Here is a 20578-nt window from a genome sequence, read left to right on the forward strand (position 1 = left end):
AGTAGTGGTATTATTTTATTTTTTTGCCTTACAGGCTTAATAAGATTCCTAGTAGGGGTACAAATTAACTTAATCTACTTACATAATACAAATAAATCATAAAATAAATCAAATAAATATTCGAGTTTTATATAATAATAATCGTTCTATTCTTTCAGCTTGCCCACACCTTGCCTTAGTTCCCTTATCTTCCGTACTTCTTTCATCCAGTCCAGTCCTATTCCATCCTCGTTTAGCACTTCTTCTCTGCTTTGCTCAGATTCTCTCAGTCCTTCACATCCTTCCAGTATATGCTTTATTATTTCTCCCTCTCTCCAACATATCCTACACCTTCTGTCAGTTTTATCCATCCAAAAATTATTCTCTTTCTCTTCATTTCCACACCTAAATCTCGCCATCATTCTATTGTCCTTTATACTCTCTCTCTGTGTGTGTATGTGTGTACTTTGGTACTTCATCCTAGACTCCGATATTCTCGATCTGCGTTCTTGCTTAACTATATCCTTGTCTTTTATACTCTGTTCTTTCATACTCTTTCCCATTTCTCTCATTCTCTCTATTTCTTCAAATGCACATACTTTTCCTTCATAATACTTGTCTCTCTAGTTCCAAACATGTTTTGTCGTTTCCTTTCTTATTTCTTTCCAACATTCTTCCAATATTTTACAATCACACCTCTCACTAAACTTCTGTTTAAATCCAACCGCCCTTTTACCCGTTTCCACTGTCATTTTCTCCCTTTTTGTTTCTTCTCTCACTATATACTCCGGGGAATAATTTTCCAATCCCAATGTCAATTTTAAGTATTTTTCTTGCATTCTCTCTTTCTTCCCAAATACCACCATTTTTGTTTTTTCCACATTTACTTCCACTTCCTTTTTTTTGTACGTACTTCTCGAAACTTTTAATCATTGTTTCCATTTCTTCTCTTTTCTTTGCCACAATCACCAAATCATCTGCTTACGCCAGCGACCACACTTTCTCTTTGCCCATTACCACCCCTCCTGTCTGTGCTTTTCTGAACATTTCATCTATCTCTCCTAGCTAAGCTGCAAAAAATGCGGGGCTGAGCGTACATCCCTGTCTCACTCCTCTATTTGTATAAAAACTTTCGCTCTCTATTCCATTCACTCTCCTTACTTACTGTTTCTTCATATATTTCATCCATTTTTGTTACCAGGTACGCAGCTATTCCCTTTCTCCTCAAATACTCCCACAGTTTCTCTCTATTCAAGCTATCAAACGCTGCTTTGAAATCTATGAACAATGCGTACATTCGTGCACCATCTTTCCTTATTTCTCTTCCCACTAAATGCCGCTGGATGTACCCATTGTCCATAGTACCTCTGTTTTTTCTAAACCCTGCCTGACCGTCTGGTAACATACCCCTTGCTTCCACCTCTTTTCGTAACCTCTCATCTAGTATCATTGCGTATGTCTTGGACGCCTTATTGAGCAAGGTGATCCCTCGGTAGTTCTTCACATCACTTTTTTGCCCCTTTTTAAATTATGGGATTATTATACCTTCTCTCCACTGCCGAGGAAAGCCTTTTCCCTTCCAAACTCCCTCTACACTTCCCATCTCCTTTCTTTCACTCCTTCTGTCCCGAAAATCCTTGCTTCGTTCTAGATTCCATCCCCTCCTGGTGTCTTTCCTCTTTTCAATCTTTCAGTCTGTCTTCCTATTTCATCTTTTGTTATTTCCGAACCCCTCCACATTTCTTCCGTCGTTGTGATTCCTTTATTTGTTTTGTAGAATTTTTCCTCACAACCTCCCAATAATTCCATAAAGTGTCTGTTCCATTCATGTATTTTGATTTTCCTACTGACTTCAGTCTTCCTTCTTCGTTCCTTGTTTATATGTATATCTCCATACTTCTTCTGTTTTCAGGGATTTTATTGTCTTCTCTTCTTCTTCTCATTTTTCTCTTTTTCTTAATTCACATTTTTTCCTATAATTCTCTCTTGCTTTTAAGTACCCTTCTTTTCTTCCCCTGTTATTCTTCCATTTTGTTAATTTTTCCCTTGCCATATGTATATCTTTCTTTTTTCCGCAGCTTCTACAATTACGTTGATCAGTTCTGCTATCATAGCTTCTATATCTTCTTCTACTTCGAATTTCTTTTTTTTCTAGTCTACTTCGTTATCTTTGAATTCCCTCTTCATCCCAGATTCTTTTTTGTTACTTTTCTTTCGTTTTTTCTCTCTTGTTTTTCGTACTCTTGCTTTTTTCCTTTGATTTTTATTTCTGGTGGCATGTGGTCTGATTATGCCTTTTCCTCCAATTTGAAATTTTCCATTTCTTCCCACGCCTCGTCGTTGACAATCCCATAGTCTATAATTGATTCTCCCCTAGCCCCTACGTATGTCCATTCCCCTTCTTCATTTCCTTCCTTGTTTCCATTCATAATTTCCCATCCCATTTCTTCTATTATCTTCCACAATATTTTCCCTTCTTTGTTATTTGCTTTGTCTTGTGATCTTCTTTTCTCTCCTTTTCCTTTATCTATTATTCTTGTCCCCTTATCGCCCAGTGTTGCGTTAAAATCCCCTCCTATAAGTATTTTTTCATCTCCTTTTTCTTTTGTTTCCTTTTCTATGTTTATCTTGTTTTCCTCCATTTTCTTGCTATAAACGCTTATTATTCTCCATCGATTGTTATCCAGCTGTATTACTTTCTTCATTAGTCCATTTTTATTATTACTTCCCTTTTCCAATTCTTGCATTTCTTTTCGAATTCCCAATACTCTTCTCCGCTTGCTCTCTCCTCTTTCTTTTCCTTTGTCGCCCCCTGACACTCCGACACATATTCTTGTGGTAGTGTTACTTCAAATTTCTCCCAGTTTTCTCTTTGTACCCATGTCTATACTAGCCGTACCACATCAAATTTTCCCACGTAGTCCCAGAACTCCTTTTCCTTTTTTCGCAACCCTTGGACATTCCAAAACAGTACCTTCACCTATTTTTCTCCTAATTTTGTGCCATCTTCCCTTTTTCCGATTTCCCTAACTGCATTGTCTTCCTTTTCTTTCGGCTCTTTATTAAAAACTTTCTATCTTCTTGAGTCTGCCCTCTTCTTCATTCCAGTCAAAATTTCTGCCATCTACAGTTAACTTTTTACGAAGATTATCTGTCTAAGAAAAATCAACACAGACGTCGGACAGTCAGACAGACAGACGGAAACAATACTTCCTTAGCTTACGCTCAGCATTAAATATAATTATGTTATTACGTTCTGAAAAATATTACACTGCATAGTGACCATTATCGAGCAAGCCAAAATGAAGAAGTAGTGTCAGAAGTCCTAATATCATGCGGTACAGGATGTTCAGTAGAACTTTTCTAAGTCTAGTCTTCATCCCGATTCAGCAAATTTTTCCAAATACAGCGTTCTTCAAAATTCAGCAGAAATCCGGACAGCGATTCGCTCTGAGAAAAATCGTAGATCACACTGTTCGCACGACCGAAGACATCTCAAAACGTGACTGAATTTTGCTTCCTGCGCTTCCGTTTTTATAGGGATTTTAGCCCATTTATTTTGTCTCCCGTGACATTAGAGCGTAATAAAAAGATCTAATGCTTTCCCGGGTAGACGCCAGTTTGCCTTATTCGGTCCCATGTCGTTATCTCTGTTAGTAAAGGGGGCGTTCTTTGGTCCGTTTTTTCTTGAGATTTATGCGTCTGATTTCGCCTGCTACTGTTTTAGTTTGGGTACGAATTTTAATGAAAATAATTGAGATTAACGGTTTTTATGGATCTACGGTTCTGCGCATATTGTTCGCAATGTCTAACAAGCGCAATGATATTGGATATTTGCGAATTTGCGAATTTTATTCATACGTTTTGAGTTTGATGGTCGACTGTGATTATCTGTTGGACTGGTACTATATGGAGATTTAGACGTACGTAGTAGGTAATTAAGATTTGCAAATTTGCCAATTTCAGGAAGCGTTGCGAAGCCACGTGGTCCCAAACCTGGTTCACAATAGGCCCTGGCTACAATTTTTACTAGTGGTCCATGACGATTGTGGTCAACCATCACAGCGCTGAGACGAATTTCACTTGAATAGCAAAAAAATCCTAACTAATATCAAGTAATAGTAATATTAATACTATAATGAATTTAATTAAAAAATAGGTAAGTATTGATTTATCTTTTTTTAATCCATTCTCCTAATATGTTGCGAATTGTTCCTAGCGTTGCAAAAATTGTTATCAAAGAGACTTGTGTACTTGAAATTGTGTTTACCTATGTTCTATGAAATTTTACAATAGGTACTGCTTTTAATTAAAACGCGTTTTGCACTTGTTATATTAATAGCTTTACCACAAGATTTGCTTTCTCTTAACCAGCTATCGAACTCTAGTGGTTTTTATAGCATCGTTCATATGTTTTGAACACCATTTGTGGGTATTTTATTGAAAAAAACTAACAAAAGTATTATTATTACACACTGTTAAAAAAAGTAGTTGAACTATGTGTATCAGAAAAGGATATATTCAAAGAATAGACTAAATAATAATAATCAGTCAATTTCCAATTTCTTAAAATTGCCAGGTAATCCATATGTTCCATCATTTTTTAAAGTCTGAGGTTTCAAAGCTTGATTTATACGAAGTTTGTCCAGTTGAGTAAAATAATCTTCACGCTCCTTAAATTTTTGATGTAGCTTTTCTGCAAATGAATTTATGATAACCAAGCTTACAAAAAAACAAAAGCACTTTTACCCTGCAATTCTTCTAGAGAATTTTCTTTGCCTCCATAATCTATTGGAAGAACTTCACTCCCGATTTTTTCAACTAAAACATCCGAATTTTCACAAAAGTGTATCTGGAATTTACAATCATTATAATTTTTGACACTTCGAAATACGAAAAATTACTCACTCGTTCCATTAGTTTAGGTTTTAGAATACTCTTAAGAATAGAAAGAAGCTTTTCTGTAAAGGAGGGGGCATTGATAAGGTAAACAGCATCGTCTTATAAAGCATCAATACTCTTTTTGCACTCATGATCTTTTTTGATGGCTTTCGTGCATTCACCAGGGTGCGGGAGTTCGAACTTCCCGCACACGTGCATTTTAACTTCCCGTTGCCATGGTAACTTTAAAATACTCGCGTAGTGTCAACATTGTGATGTGTTGACGGCGCCATTGTTTATAAATAACTCACAGTTAATTTCTTCAGTTTAAAGGTTTATTCGTTGCAAAAAATATTGTACACAACACGTTCGTGAGCCTGCTTCCCGCATTCACGCAAATGCGGCACTCCCTTCGGTCGTGCCGCAAACAAGCGTTCATGCGGGAAGCAGGCTATCCCGAACTAGTTGTGTAAATTACTATTATAATGATTTGTTACACCGACGCCTTGACGTTTTCCATGTAGGGGAGTTTCGGATGAACATTATCAAATATTTCTGGCAATCGAGACCTTATGTTGTAATAGTTTTCTATTTTTTCCTTGCTTCTTTCAACGCTCCCTTTGTTTAATATGAGAAAGTTTTCGATTTTCTTGTCAGCTGAAAAAATTCGTTGGTATCTTCGATAAGTTGTTTACTGCTGAGATTTTACTTAATATTTTATTTTAGATTGATGTTGGGGACGTTTTTAGCTTTAATCAAATAGTTTCTTTTGATAGTTTTGTGAAAAATCAAGATCACAACTATAACTAACTATTAAGTTCAAAGCGGTAATGGTTTTGACTCACAGTTATATACTTATAATACTACGCTCTACTAACCCATCACTTCAGGAAAATGAGGTTGTTTTTTAATCCATTCTTTAATTTTTCTAACATCTTCATTAAACGAGTTCTAAAACACCCTCATCTACTTCTAGTAAATCTGTATTAGCGCCCATTTTTAGAAACACTGCTCTCTTCTTTCATCTATGTCTTACTGAAATAAATTAGACTGATTAGACTGATATTATTAATTGCTTGATTAAGGCAAAATGCGTGAATTTGAAATTAGCAAACTTTAAGCGCATGACCTTGTTTTCTTGTCTAGCTGTCGTTTTTAAATCATTCCACTGTATTAAAGCAGAAAAGTGCACATTTTTATTTTAAAATAATTCTAATCAAATATTGCTTCACTTTTTATCACCTATGTTGTAGCAGAAGGAACTATCAGCTTCTGACCATTCAAAATCAGTTGCTTTTTAAGTTAAAAAGTTATTAAAGGAAAATTAAAATTATTAACAAAAAACAAGTGACGTTCGAGATACAGACAACATCAACTGTTTGTTCTTTTGAAAAAAAAAAATCATTCGTAGTTGCGACTAAAGCGGGTTGAAAAAAGAGATTGTTGTTATTACACGGAAAGTTTTACACACTTCAAATTAGAAAATCATTAATTAACTGATCTTACGCTAATTGTACTCTTCGGAGGACGACAAATGTAGGTTGCCTACGTTATTGATTGATTTTTCTTTTCAAATGCGGTTTCGCGTCAGTTTTTATCAAAATTTATGGCTATTTCATGAATATTCTACATTATAATGCGTAAATGACCACATCTCATTCCAAATGAATGACAGGGTCCTCCAATTTTTTATAATTAAAACATTCATCAACAAAATATTTACAAAACAAAACTTCGCAAAGATTTATAAAACAAAAGATCTGGTGTGAAATAAACTTGTCCAAATAAAAACATTATGTGAGGTTAAAACTGTAGAGCATGAAATTTACGTTCAATCAAAAATTACACAACAAAGAAAATTACTGAAGTTAAAATTGTGAGATAGGGAAATATCGTACGAGGTGAAAAATTGCAAAGTTAACAAAATGCACAAAGAGTTTACGTTATGTTAAATTATATCATGATCCAAGAGATTGGCTACTTCAAAAAAACTATTTACTTTGAGAGTTTAGAATACCGCCAACTGGTTACCCCAACAAAACACAGAATAAATAAACACAAAATTATCCAGTCATCGTTGCGAGGAAAAAGCGTCTCGATGATGTAAATTTTAACGGTGCGAGGAAACGCCTCGATGATGTAAATTTTAACGTTGCGAGGAAATACCTCGATGGTGAAAATTTTTAACGTTGCGAGGAAAAAGCGTCTCGGTGATGTAATCAATCTTTAGCGTTGTGAGATGCCTCAGTGATGTAATCATGATAACGATGATAATAACGATGAAAACCGCCTAAGGGAAGAAATTATTTTAATCCCCCGTCAGTTCGCGGTATGAATTAGTTTAACTGCCGTAAATGAACTATTAGCAATCTTGTGTGAAGAATTAAGAAGTGTTATAATTAACACTTGCGTATATGAATCCAGAAACTTAATCGTAATTAAAACAAAGGTGTTATCCTGACTAAGTGAATTTCATGAAATCTTCTAGCAAGTGGTTTATTTAAATAATCCTAATTGTTACATTGTGTTAGCACTAGCTGACGATTAACTCCTAGCCTGAACTGTGAATTTACAACAATAAAACAAATTTACGCCAAGCAGTCCGCGTTGGTCCCGAAAATTAACACTTTCGCCTCAAGGGTGGACCGTTACACATGGTGGAAATATATTATACAATATAACTAGTGCCAGATTCTAACAATCCGAATTACAAACCTTTTCTTTTCGAATGTTTATCACTGTCTACCCCGCTCTTACCTTAGGGTTTCTTTTGGAACAGACAAAATATAAGAAATTCGTTGGTGTCCGCAATCAGTACCGCAACGTTAACGAAAAACAATCACCTTTCTAAAAAAAAACACTGATCACTTTAAACTGTTTACTTAAAAAATATATAAGAATAATCAACCGTTACAACATTTGTATTTTTAGCAGACTTGAAGGCTTCAGTAAGGTTATTCATTAGTGAAATTAGGCGGACGTTTCTCAATGAAGGCAGTCATTCCTTCTTTGCGATCCTTGGTAGCGAAAGTACCGTGGAAGAGCTTTTTCTCAAAATGAAGACCCTCGGCTAAAGTCGTTTCGTATGCAGTATTGACGGATTCCTTGCACAAACGGTTAATTAAATGCGAATTCTTGGAAATCTTTTCGCCCAATTTAACAGCTTCCTCTAGGAGTTTGTCCACCGGGAAGACCTTGCTCACAAGACCCATTTTCTCTGCTTCTTGGGCTGGCACTTGTCCTCCTAACAACACAATGTAATAAAAATAAAATTTTCCAGGAAAAAATATTACCTGTGAGAACGATTTCCATGGCTTTTGATTTTCCAACATATCTTGGCAGTCGCTGGGTGCCGCCAGCTCCCGGAATGGTCCCGATCAGAATTTCCGGTTGGCCAAACTTGGCGTTCTCTCCGGCGTAGATGATGTCGCACATCATGGCCAATTCGCAACCTCCACCCAACTGTATAAAACGCAAGAATAGACACATATTGACTAGAAATGTACTGTATTTACAGCGTATCCATTCACAGCGGCGATGATTGGTTTCGGGGACTCGCTGATACGGCTCCAGTGGGACAAGAAGTTACCAGTAACAACTTGGGCATAGGTTTGATTTTGCATTTCTTTGATATCAGCTCCAGCAGCGAATGCCTTTTCACTTCCGGTGATGATTATGGCACCTATATTTTTGTCTGTCTCGAACCCGTCCAAAGCTTGAGCCACTTCACGGATGAGGCCATCACAAAGAGCGTTGAGGGCCTTGGGTCTGTGGAGGGTTATGACACCTACGGTGCTTTGGGCCCCCGCGGTGTGGGTTTTTATGTACTCGAAGTCGGTTTTGTTGGCTGAAAAAGTGTATTATAAAAATACATTCGAATTGATGACGAAAATAGATTTAGAATTTAAACTGTATTAAGTACTAAGTTTATACAAAAAAGTGAAAAGTACAAGTTCGGTGTCTAACCTTTACACAGAATAGCTTGTGTAGTTGAAAATAATTCTAAATTGATTGTACTTTGTTCTACGTGAAAAAACATTCCAAGGTTTTAAAAACTGATACCATTTTTTAATTAATCATCCGCATAAACAAAACTTTTCTGATAAAAAAAGTAACACCATGTCCAAAGTACAAAACGTAGAGTCGCACTCCGGTGACACTGGCAAATTAAATAAAAGATTTTGTACGATTTTTAGAACATTTGAAATCTTAGTGGCATTAACTTGGAACAATATTTTTTTAATGACCTGGACATTCAGGCAACACGTTAGTAGTTATATAGTGGGGGTTCTAGACCAGGTCAAATGAGGTCAAACTGGTCCAGCTCCCCCATTACTTTTCATCGAGCGGTCATTGACCTTTCATTTGTTGTCGAGCTTGTCGGTGCACGTGGCTGACCTTGCCAGCTGGTCCAGCTCCCCCATTACTTTTCATCGGGCGATCATTGACCTAGTCGTTGCTCGACCTTGGTCGTTTATTGCCCTCGTTCATCTCGAGATCTATCCCCTCTTTTCGTTTAGGTCGGGGAGGGATCTCGGACGCAATCTCGCATCCCCACTTCCGTTTTATACTTGTATAAAAGTCGATGGATTCGTGTGTAAGAATTAATTAGTTTTTTGAATTCAATTATTTAACACTTAGAAATGTCATCTTTCATTTCTACCTTGAATAAAGAGTCTCACTTGCAAGCTTTTGTGAGTGCGAAAACTTTAGAAGAAAATAAAAAATTTTTAACAAAAAATTTTAGTAAACTGTCTACAAAGTACGGTGACAAGATATTTGTGCAACTTGAAGAGTCTAGAACGATACTTCCACAGAGATTTACCGAAAAATTCACCGACTCAGTGATCAGCGATCTGAACCAGAAGATCGTGAACGGCTTGAAATTGTACTTGGTAAATAGAGGTCCGATCGGTCGAACCATCAATATCGAATTTATCGAAGAATGAAGAAGGCATTGGTTCATGTGGAAAACAAATCAAGTGCAGTTAGACTGCTTCATCGTAGATTAGAATTACATTTAAAACGAATTAGTTATTTAAAAGAAGCAATTAAAATGTATGAAATAAGGACTAAATTGAACAATCTTAAGTTGTAATAGAAATTATAATAAATATTATTTAATTCGTTCGGTGTATTATTTTCCCCAGTCTCATGTAAAAAATATTTGATTGCAAACCGTCATGAATAACAGACGTGTTTGTTTCGACAAAGTTCCGGTTATTTTCTTAATAAATGATAAAGAAAGCCGAATTAATACTTGGTTATACGATGTTAAAAGATTTCAAATGAATGTGGAACGTTTCGAATTGCAAATAAAGCCCTTAATCGAAAAAATGATGGAGGAGAAACGAAAATTTAGAGAAACAATCGAAAAATTGGATTCAGAATTGAAAATTATTCAGCAAAGAAAATAGTTAAATAGCTGTGCACATTGCAGTTAAACCACTGCGTCCTGAATTAGATTTAAATTTAAAACTTATTAGTTGCTTAAAATGTATAAAGTACGAACTTGTTTGTGTAATCTTAAGTTGTAATTAAAATTATAATAAATATTGTTTATTTCGTTTGGTGTATTATTTTCCCCAGTCTCATATAAAATTATTTAATTGCGAATAACCGCAACGAATAAAAGCCGTGTTTGTTCCGACAAAATTCCAGTTATTTTCTTTAAATAAATGTTCATCAGCAACTTTCCGCCGATTTAAGTTTCTTTGCACTCGAAATCTCGTACGTTACAATCAGTTCAACGTAAAAATAATTATGCAAAACAACGTCCGTGATTATTAGAATAAAATGTCGGAAGGCGAGTGTGTGTTGTTTAAAATTAAAAAATGTTTGCTTACGACATTGAAAACAGGCAATTAAATTATCCGTTGTCCCTCGAAAACATTCATATACACGCACACATCACAGAAGTCACCATTTAGTGCAACAAAACCACCTTTTTCCCAAATCTTTCACGGTAAAATTCATAAACCGAAACACGCCGCCCGTCATTATTACAACACAGAATTAAATAACGCGATGCTGTTTCAGCAAATTCTTACGGAACTGGACGCTTTTTCTCAATAGACAGGGACGTATTCGGAAATATTAGAAAAAAGAATTATCGCTTGAGGGTGCCAAAGGGCAGAAAGTTTGTTAAAAAAAAAAAGTAAAAATGCATCCCTATAAACTAATGACACATTTGTGTAAAAATAAATGTGGGTTAGAGGTGCAATAATTGTTTAAATATAAAAAAAAAATGTTTTACTCGAAGACGGTAAGAGATATGAGGTTCGTGCAAAGAACAAAAAAGTTCCTAAAATACGAAACACATGCACCTGTGTCGATGGTTTTTAGTTTGAGTTTAGCATTTCGGAGAAAAGGGCAAAAGTTTGTGGTGACCAAACGGAATTAGTTAAAAATTTGTTTTTTGTGTCAAATTATTTTCGGATGAATAATCGATAGGCCCATATAATTAAATATGTGAAAATTTGAGTTTGGGGCGCAACAATTTTTGTCAAAAAAGGTTGTCAAAATTCGAAAAAAAGTTTTCCTTGAGCAGTAGGAAAGTAAATTAGAAGTTTTGGTGAAAAAAAAAATTTAAAAAATTCAAAGAATCCAAAGAAAAATTAAAACAAAAAAAATCTCAAAAAAAAAATCCAAATTTTGAAAAGTTTGTTTTTCCACAAAATCAAATGCATATTCATGAAGTACTATCTAATCGTGTGTAAAAATGATTATGACTCATAGGTGTATCTACCGTTTAAATAGAAAAAATTTTTGTTACTCGAAAATGGTAAGAGATAGGAGGTTCGTGTATAGAGCAAAAAAGATTGACAAAAACAAATAATATCGACAGCCGTCGACGGTTTTTCGCTAACTTTTGACATGACTGTGAAAAGGGCAAAAGTTTGTGGCGCCCAAACGGTAAAACTTAAAAAATATATTTTTGTACCAAAATATTTCTGAGTGAACAGTCTATAGGTCCACTTAGCAAAATAAATATTTTTTGCTACCGTTTAGTAGTAATAACGAAAAAACGTCATAGTTCGTAAGCGGTAAGAGGTAGCATGTCGGCTCAGGGGAACGGGGAAATGCTAAAAAAATTAAGGCATATGTTGAACAAAAAAAATTTTGAAAAAAGTTGAAAATAAGGGAGAAAAGGGCAAAAGTTTCTAGTGTCCAAATGGTAAGAAATAGAATATCGGTTGCATACATCAAAACCTTCTTCTGGAACGAACGCATAAGTTTGTTCAAAAAAATCGATTCTGTCCACGTCAACCTTGATACAGGAGCCATTTTTAGTTTTTTCGAGGTCGCTACGTAAAACTTTTTTCAGGTCGAAAAAAAGACCATCGAAAAAGGATTCGAATAAGCCCAACATGCAACACTTAAAAAAAAAAAAAAAAAAAAAAAAAAAAAAAGCGAAATAGGTTATTCTTTATATTTATTGTTATATGACTACTACCATCACAACTAAATATACTAAGACAGTAAAAAAAAAAATTCCAGTTAACCAAAAACCGCTTTTTGTTGAATTTTATATGAAAACAACAAAAGATCATTAAAAAAAAAAAACGAAAACCTATAAACAGCCATCAAAAATCAATAAAAAAATCAATAAAAAAAAAAGAAAAACATCAAAAACAAATAAAAAACCAAAAAACTATCAAAAACCAACAAAAAACCATCAAAAAGCACTATTAAAAAAAAGATATATATATATATATTGATACTTCTACTACTTCTAAATTTGTATATGTTAGCCTATGCTGTGGTGGTGGATCATGATGAGTCATATCGTGCTGCTGGACAAATAATTTAAAACGTATTAAATAACTTGTTGTTGTATTAAATCGTAGTTGCTAAATCTTTCTGAATTAGTGAAACTCTTGCATTTTCGATAAGAGAAAAACAACTGAATCGTCAACTTGAAATAAAAATTAGAGAGGGAAAAAGAGTAAAAGAAGGGATTAATTTCGTATATAAATTCAAGACTATATGAAAGATGTGATTATAACTGATTAACTAGTATCAAGAGAATTAACCAATAGATATCTAGGGACATGGGTAAGGTTATATTTTTATTACAGTATGTAAATTTCATATATTTTTTTTGTTTTGTTTAGAGGATTTTATAGTTTGCCCATACGATAGGAGCCATCGAATGCTAGAGGGGAGACTCCAGAGGCATATATTTAGGTGTCATAGGGAGGCTTGGGAAAGGGAGCGACAGCTCCGCGAAGCTGCACTTCCCAAAGCATCACCACCGATACCATCTCAACCATCAAAATGGTTCAATTCTGAACCCCCAAAAGTAACATCACTCGAAAATTGGGACGACGACGCCAGTGGGACGTACGTTCCATCGTTGAAGGATGACTTGATGCTCGACAAGACATCAATAAATTTTTATAACGCTGTGTTCGGCAAAAATAAACAAAAATAATTTTTTGTTTTTGTCTGTCTCTACTCGTTAATTTGTACCACCCTACCAGAACTTACCATCTCTACAAGCTACCTCTCTAAATACTAACAGCGATACCATTCCCAAGGAGAACATGGACTTTTGTTTAAGAAATGCTCGTGTATGGTTTGTCACAATATTCCTGATATTATCGATACATCGATCCCACTACAGTATAAACAAGAATTTGTCTTAAGAAACAAAAGCCGCTGCAAGTCACCTAATTACACCATTATTGACGATTATAGTGGTTCCAAAAATTTTAGCGAAAATGCTACAGGATATTGTTTGGCAAAACCATTGATTTGGATATATACTGCCCAACATGCAACACTTAAAAAAAAAAAAAAAAAACAAGCGAAATAAAATACTTATATTATTTATTGATATATAAATATTACTATTACAATACAAGCACCACTATCACTACTAATTCTACTACTAAAACATTTCAACACTTTTAACGCTACTAACACTACTACTGACACTATGAGATTATATACATTTTATTTTTACATATAGTTTCTTTAATTTGTCGGATTTTTGAATACTTTTTTTCATTTCGTTTTCTGCACCCCGCAATTCACTTTGTTCTTCCACTAACTGTCTTTGGAGAGTTGCAATTTGATTTGCTAATTTTTTAATGTTTTTTTTGCACTTTTTTTGTTTTTGCACTAGTTCCCTTTGTCGCGTATTATGTCTGTCCTGCGCTGCCCTACACTTCCACTTAAAATTATACAATAATGTAGATGCATTGTCTTCGTCTTCGAATTCATCACCCGAATCATCAGGTGCAGCAGGATGAGGTGTATCAGGGGCAGGTGTTGGTTGAGACGTCGGTGGTGATGGTGATTTGCGGACCGGTTGTTGCTGCTCCTCCTGCTGCTGTTGCTGCTGCTCCTGCTCCTGCTCCTGCTGCTCTTGCTGCTCTCTCTGCCTCTGTTCGTCTTCCTCCGTAACTCCGTAAACATTACGAAGGAAAGACAAGCTTTTTCCATGCGCCTCTAACCCCTCAAACAGTGAGGGCGTCATAGAGACGCACGGCTCCTCCAGCCCTGATATATCTAGCTGGGAAGGTGTCTGGGAGTCTTCCACAGCGGAAGTGGAGGCGTCCTCACTTTTTGTTTTTAGTTTTTCAATTTCTTCCTCAGGTAGATCTGCAAGTCTACGCAGTTTGGGCAAAGGCGGCTGAAAATAAAATAAATACTTATAAACATTTCTACATTTTATGAATATAAAAACATTTTTTTTTTAAATTAATCAAAAATAAAAAACCTACCTGTATCACTACATCCTGGAGGATGTTAATTTTTGGTTTCTTGAGACTCAAGGAATACTTCATTTTTTTTTTTTTCAACAATTAGCACTTAACACTAACAGACACAGAATTAAGACAAACAATTACGAGTTCCTATGCAAAATATATAGGAAAAATAATGCAGAATATGCAGAAAATAAATGGCGAAGAAGGGTGAAATGTCAAATCAGCAGTTTTACATGTCCATATATGGTCATTTAAAGATTGATTGCAATGAAGTAGGAGGGTGAAATGTCAAATCAGCAGTTTTTTCATGTCCATATATGGTCATTTAATAATTTATTGCAATTCAGCAATTCTTCAAACTATTTCCGTGTGAATTGCAATTCAGCAATTTTTTGATATTTGGTATATAAAAGTAACTTTTGTAAGCATGTGAGTACAGTTCACACATCAGATATGTTCTCATTAAAAAACACAAGTTTCATTTCTCGCAATCTTGATATATCTTCACTGAATGAAGAAAAACGTCGTATCATTCAAACAGTTGAAAGTTTGTTACATCAAAAATTTCGGTCGTCCAGAACTTTCATGGCTGGGGGATGTGCAGCGTTTCTCTTAGGTCGGACGTCTTCTTATACAGACATCGATATTTACGTCGAAGCAGATGAAAATACACAAAAATGGGCTAAGGATAACTGCGCAGACAATCACATGTCTAAATATGACTATCTTTATCAGTCCAAGTGGCCCTGCTGCTATTTGAAGTTTGATGGATTTATATTTAATATTATTTTTGTTGAACCTCGTCTTCAATTTTCGTTGGAAGCCAGAATTCTATGTATCCTTAAATCGTTCGACTTAACCGCGTGCAAAGTGGCAATACACTTTTCAAGTGGAATAAATCCTGTTCTTGTAGAATGGAAATTAACTGACCTGAACTTCGATAATGTCAAGAAAAAGGATCGCATCATTAAGTATAAGAAAAGAATTGAGAAAAATGAAAAGGAACAACGATTCGATCCCAACAGTTTGTCTATGTTGGCCTATACCGTCGTGGTAGATCATGATGACTCATATCGTGCTGCTGGACAAATACTTTGAAAGATATTTATATAACTTAATATTGTTATGCTGAATCATTGTAGTGTTGATTCCGTTAGATAAATATGTAAGAGGATATTAAATAAAACTCACAAACGTAACTAATTGTTTTATTGAACCAATATGTTTATACATTTTCAAACATTTATTGAACTATTGCATTTGCTACAGTGAGTGAAACAAATTAGTACTAAATAAAGAAACACACACACGCACAATTATTTTTGTGTGTCTTGACATGTTTCCGTTTGCCGCCTTCGAAACGATGATATATTTTTTTTAATATTTTCTGAATACGTCTCTGGCAGCGTGCGAGATCCAATGCATCGCAAGCTTTTTCGCTCTCCGTCATCTAACACCTTATTGTAATAATTTCGAAGGAATGCGGACATGTTTACGTTATTGTGGATTAATTCTGGGCGTAATTCAACGATTTCGAAACGAAATTGATATATGGCAACGATTTCATTATTTTGTACATTAATTACTGCATGTTTTTTTTATATATATATATATATAAAATCTGGTGTGGATACAAAAGTTGAATATCCGAATTTAATTGGGTCGTATTTATTTATGTTAATTTTCAATCCCAAAATTTCATACAACGCCCAACCGGAATCCTTTTCTGCAAATTTCTCTAATTTTTTCATGATTTTATCAATGACGTTTTCTTCGTACCATTCTTTTAAATTTGTGTTTTGATCAATGTGTTATTTTTTGTTGAAAATGTTTTAATGTCTGTTTCACTAGAGTGCGGTTGAATAAAATTTGCCGAAAAAATTACATTTACCTTAAGCATTGAGTTTTTCACTTCTTTTTTAATTCTAAACATAAAGCATTTAAAAGATTGTTGAAAAAAAAAAACTGAAGAGGATCTTTAACATGGTGGTTACTTATAAATCCTGTACGAATTCGTTGTTGAAAGCAGGATTCGACATCTTGCCATGTTACATTAGTCACCGATTTAAATTTGTTGGTTTTAATATAGCCTTCACCAGTTTTTATAGATAATAATTGTTTTTTCTTATTTAAAAGCTTTAGGTGATAAAATTTCAAATACGTCAAGCTTGTTCCTAAGGAATTTGCGTTTTCCAATATATTTTCTCAGGGGATTTTACATTTGAGTGCTTTTCTAATTATTATTATACTGTTATAACTAAAAAAATGTTTAGTTTCTTTGATTGTTTTGATTTTACTTAAGTATTCATGAATTAGCTTAAGAGAGTTTTTACATATAACCCTCACTGATTCTTGTGATTTCATTTTTTGTCGTGAAACTTGCTCACCACAGCAGAAAAAAAAAAAAAAAAGAACACTACTATGACCCGTTGACTAGTTTTTTGTTTATATAATATTTATGATATAGAACTTAAAAATAAGAAAGATGAAAATAACGGTAAGATTATGCTAGAATTTGTGGGTCTCAGATCTAAAATGTACGCATCTAGAACTGCAAGTTATGATTTCAATAAAAAATTAGTTAAGAAATCCAAAGGTAGTACAAAAGCATCACTTAAAACAATAACGTTTGAAAATTACAAAGATTGTTTATTTAATAATCGAAGTTACGAAAAATCCCAAAGACTCATCAAGTCCAAACATCATACTGTTTACACAGTAAAACAAGAAAAAGTAGTTCTCAGCCCCAATGATGACAAAAGAATTGTCATAAGATTCGCAACGGATACGAAACCTTGGGGATATCATATTTCGCACGTAATTTAAAAAAAGTGGGAATTGTCATATATAAGCAATTAAATTTCACTGATGTTGGTTATTTTATGATTACAACAATGTCTGACTTGAGACAATTTGTTGATTTACAAGCATTTTGTGCATCCGAAAGCGTGTACAAAACATATCTTAAAGCCGCTGCGAGTGATCGAACGAAATTAAATTTATTCCTTCATCTCATCGATAAAAAAGATTTTATTGTACCGGACGAAGTGTTTAAATGGATTGCCGAAAGTGAAAGTGACTTTTATACACTTGACATTTGTATTCTGCTACAAAGAAAGCAATGTGTCGATGGTTACATTGATGCATTTCTACGTGTATGCGAAAGAGACCAAATTGAAAATTTAAATTATGCTGCTTTGGAGTTTTTGATGACCACCAACTATTTGGACAATACTCTAACGTATAAATGTTTTATTTATAAATTATTGAGTGATAATCGCTGGCAGAATCTTGGAGATATATTCTATCCTGTTGAGAATATCCGGAAAAATTATCGAAGGATCGACCAGTGCGTGGATGAATTTATGTGTCGGGCTGCGTATTTGGCAAACCATAAAGCGCTCAGTACTTTCTATGAGTCTTTAGAAATAATAAATTACGATTCTTTCGCATTTCAACCTTCTCAAAATCAGGAGCACCGAAGAATTTTCAACTGGATCAAAAAGAACATTGTCAAAGGAGAAGCCAATCCTGAAATACCATTAGGATGGACAGAGGGACCGGATTCAACAAAATGGCCCTCGATTAAGTTAGATGATTATAAGAAAACTTTACATGTAATTTCTGGTAACCATGAATAAAATACACAAAAATGGGTTATATGTAGTTTTATTTACCCCCAAACATAATACAATAACAGATGAAATTATTTACATCACTCTGACGACATCTTGTGCAGGGATGTATTTTTCATTTCATCCTTATCGAAGTTCGCTGGTTTGTTTGGATAAGAACGATGTCTGGAATTCTTTAAACATATCATAGACAATTGCATACCGATTATTTGTGAAATCAACATTCATGTTTTTGTAGGGATACATGGTATCATTAAGGTACAATTTTACATCTCTCAGATTACAATGATCATATTGACTGTAGTTTTTCTTCAATTGATTTTTTCTTCCCTGTTGTAATGCAAAAATTATGTACTGTGATTTTTTTAAGAAAGCCTTAACAAAAATGGAAGGAAAAAAGCAAGGGTGGGGATTAATATGGTGTATAAATTAAAGATCACACACACACAAGAACGAATTAATAAGTTTCTTGCAAGTACATAAGTTAATACTTAACAGCAGAAATGGGTAAGCTTATACATTTTTGTTGTAGTATGTAAAGTTTTAAAAATTTTTTTTTTCTGTGTAGAAAAATTTATCATTTGTCCTTATGATCCTAGCCACAGGCTGTTAGAGAAGAGGTTGAGAAAACATATTTTCAACTGTCATCGGGATGCCTGGGAGAGGGAGCGAAAACTCTGGGAGGCTGAACTTCCCCTATGGATATTTACTTCGATAGGAGCAATTATTTTTGTAATCGTATTTTGTGTGTTCCTTTATTTAGGATTAATTTGTTTCAGTTATTTTAGCAAATAAAATACTCCAACAAATGTATGATTCAATAAAACAATTAGCTACTTTTGATTGTTTTATTTAATATCCTTCACCATGTTAATCTACAACAAATGTATGATTCGATAAAACAACTAGCTACTTTTGATTGTTTTATTTAATATACTTACTTCAACATGTTAATCTAAGAGCATCAACGCTACAATTCAATACAATATACTCCACGGGTCATAGTAGTGTTCTTTTTTTTTTTTTTTCTGCTGTGGTGAGCAAGTTTCACGACAAAAAATGAAATCACAAGAATCAGTGAGGGTTATATGTAAAAACTCTCTTAAGCTAATTCATGAATACTTAAGTAAAATCAAAACAATCAAAGAAACTAAACATTTTTTTAGTTATAACAGTATAATAATAATTAGAAAAGCACTCAAATGTAAAATCCCCTGAGAAAATATATTGGAAAACGCAAATTCCTTAGGAACAAGCTTGACGTATTTGAAATTTTATCACCTAAAGCTTTTAAATAAGAAAAAACAATTATTATCTATAAAAACTGGTGAAGGCTATATTAAAACCAACAAATTTAAATCGGTGACTAATGTAACATGGCAAGATGTCGAATCCTGCTTTCAACAACGAATTCGTACAGGATTTATAAGTAACCACCATGTTAAAGATCCTCTTCAGTTTTTTTTTCAACAATCTTTTAAATGCTTTATGTTTAGAATTAAAAAAGAAGTGAAAAACTCAATGCTTAAGGTAAATGTAATTTTTTCGGCAAATTTTATTCAACCGCACTCTAGTGAAACAGACATTAAAACATTTTCAACAAAAAATAACACATTGATCAAAACACAAATTTAAAAGAATGGTACGAAGAAAACGTCATTGATAAAATCATGAAAAAATTAGAGAAATTTGCAGAAAAGGATTCCGGTTGGGCGTTGTATGAAATTTTGGGATTGAAAATTAACATAAATAAATACGACCCAATTAAATTCGGATATTCAACTTTTGTATCCACACCAGATTTTATATATATATATATATAAAAAAAAACATGCAGTAATTAATGTACAAAATAATGAAATCGTTGCCATATATCAATTTCGTTTCGAAATCGTTGAATTACGCCCAGAATTAATCCACAATAACGTAAACATGTCCGCATTCCTTCGAAATTATTACAATAAGGTGTTAGATGACGGAGAGCGAAAAAGCTTGCGATGCATTGGATCTCGCACGCTGCCAGAGACGTATTCAGAAAATATTAAAAAAAATATATCATCGTTTCGAAGGCGGCAAACGGAAACATGTCAAGACACACAAAAATAATTGTGCGTGTGTGTGTTTCTTTATTTAGTACTAATTTGTTTCACTCACTGTAGCAAATGCAATAGTTCAATAAATGTTTGAAAATGTATAAACATATTGGTTCAATAAAACAATTAGTTACGTTTGTGAGTTTTATTTAATATCCTCTTACATATTTATCTAACGGAATCAACACTACAATGATTCAGCATAACAATATTAAGTTATATAAATATCTTTCAAAGTATTTGTCCAGCAGCACGATATGAGTCATCATGA

General features: G+C 34.1%; 1 protein-coding gene and 1 long non-coding RNA gene across 2 annotated transcripts in view; both read right to left on the reverse strand.

Annotated features, from left to right (window-relative positions):
- Positions 1–4515: 4515 nt before the first annotated feature.
- Positions 4516–5349, reverse strand: LOC135123479 (uncharacterized). The gene is made up of 3 exons (XR_010279625.1): positions 4888–5349; positions 4729–4831; positions 4516–4675 (listed from the first exon to the last, which is right to left on the reverse strand). It is a non-coding gene; the product is annotated as an uncharacterized LOC135123479 (long non-coding RNA).
- Positions 5350–7724: 2375 nt separating this feature from the next.
- The window catches only part of LOC135123483 (enoyl-CoA hydratase, mitochondrial), a 30608-nt gene continuing 17754 nt past the window's right edge, over positions 7725–20578 (reverse strand). The window contains exons 2-4 of the mRNA XM_064048155.1: positions 8376–8707; positions 8154–8322; positions 7725–8104 (exon numbers count right to left, since the gene is read on the reverse strand). Of these exons, the coding sequence (XP_063904225.1) occupies positions 7815–8104; positions 8154–8322; positions 8376–8707 (791 nt within the window). The 3' untranslated portion in view covers positions 7725–7814. The remainder of the gene's footprint in view (positions 8105–8153; positions 8323–8375; positions 8708–20578) is intronic.

Source organism: Zophobas morio, unplaced genomic scaffold, assembly GCF_036711695.1.
Source record: "Zophobas morio isolate AGI-343-1 ecotype UQ-CSIRO unplaced genomic scaffold, CSIRO_AGI_Zmor_V1 ptg000006l, whole genome shotgun sequence".
Lineage (NCBI taxonomy): Eukaryota > Metazoa > Arthropoda > Insecta > Coleoptera > Tenebrionidae > Zophobas > Zophobas morio.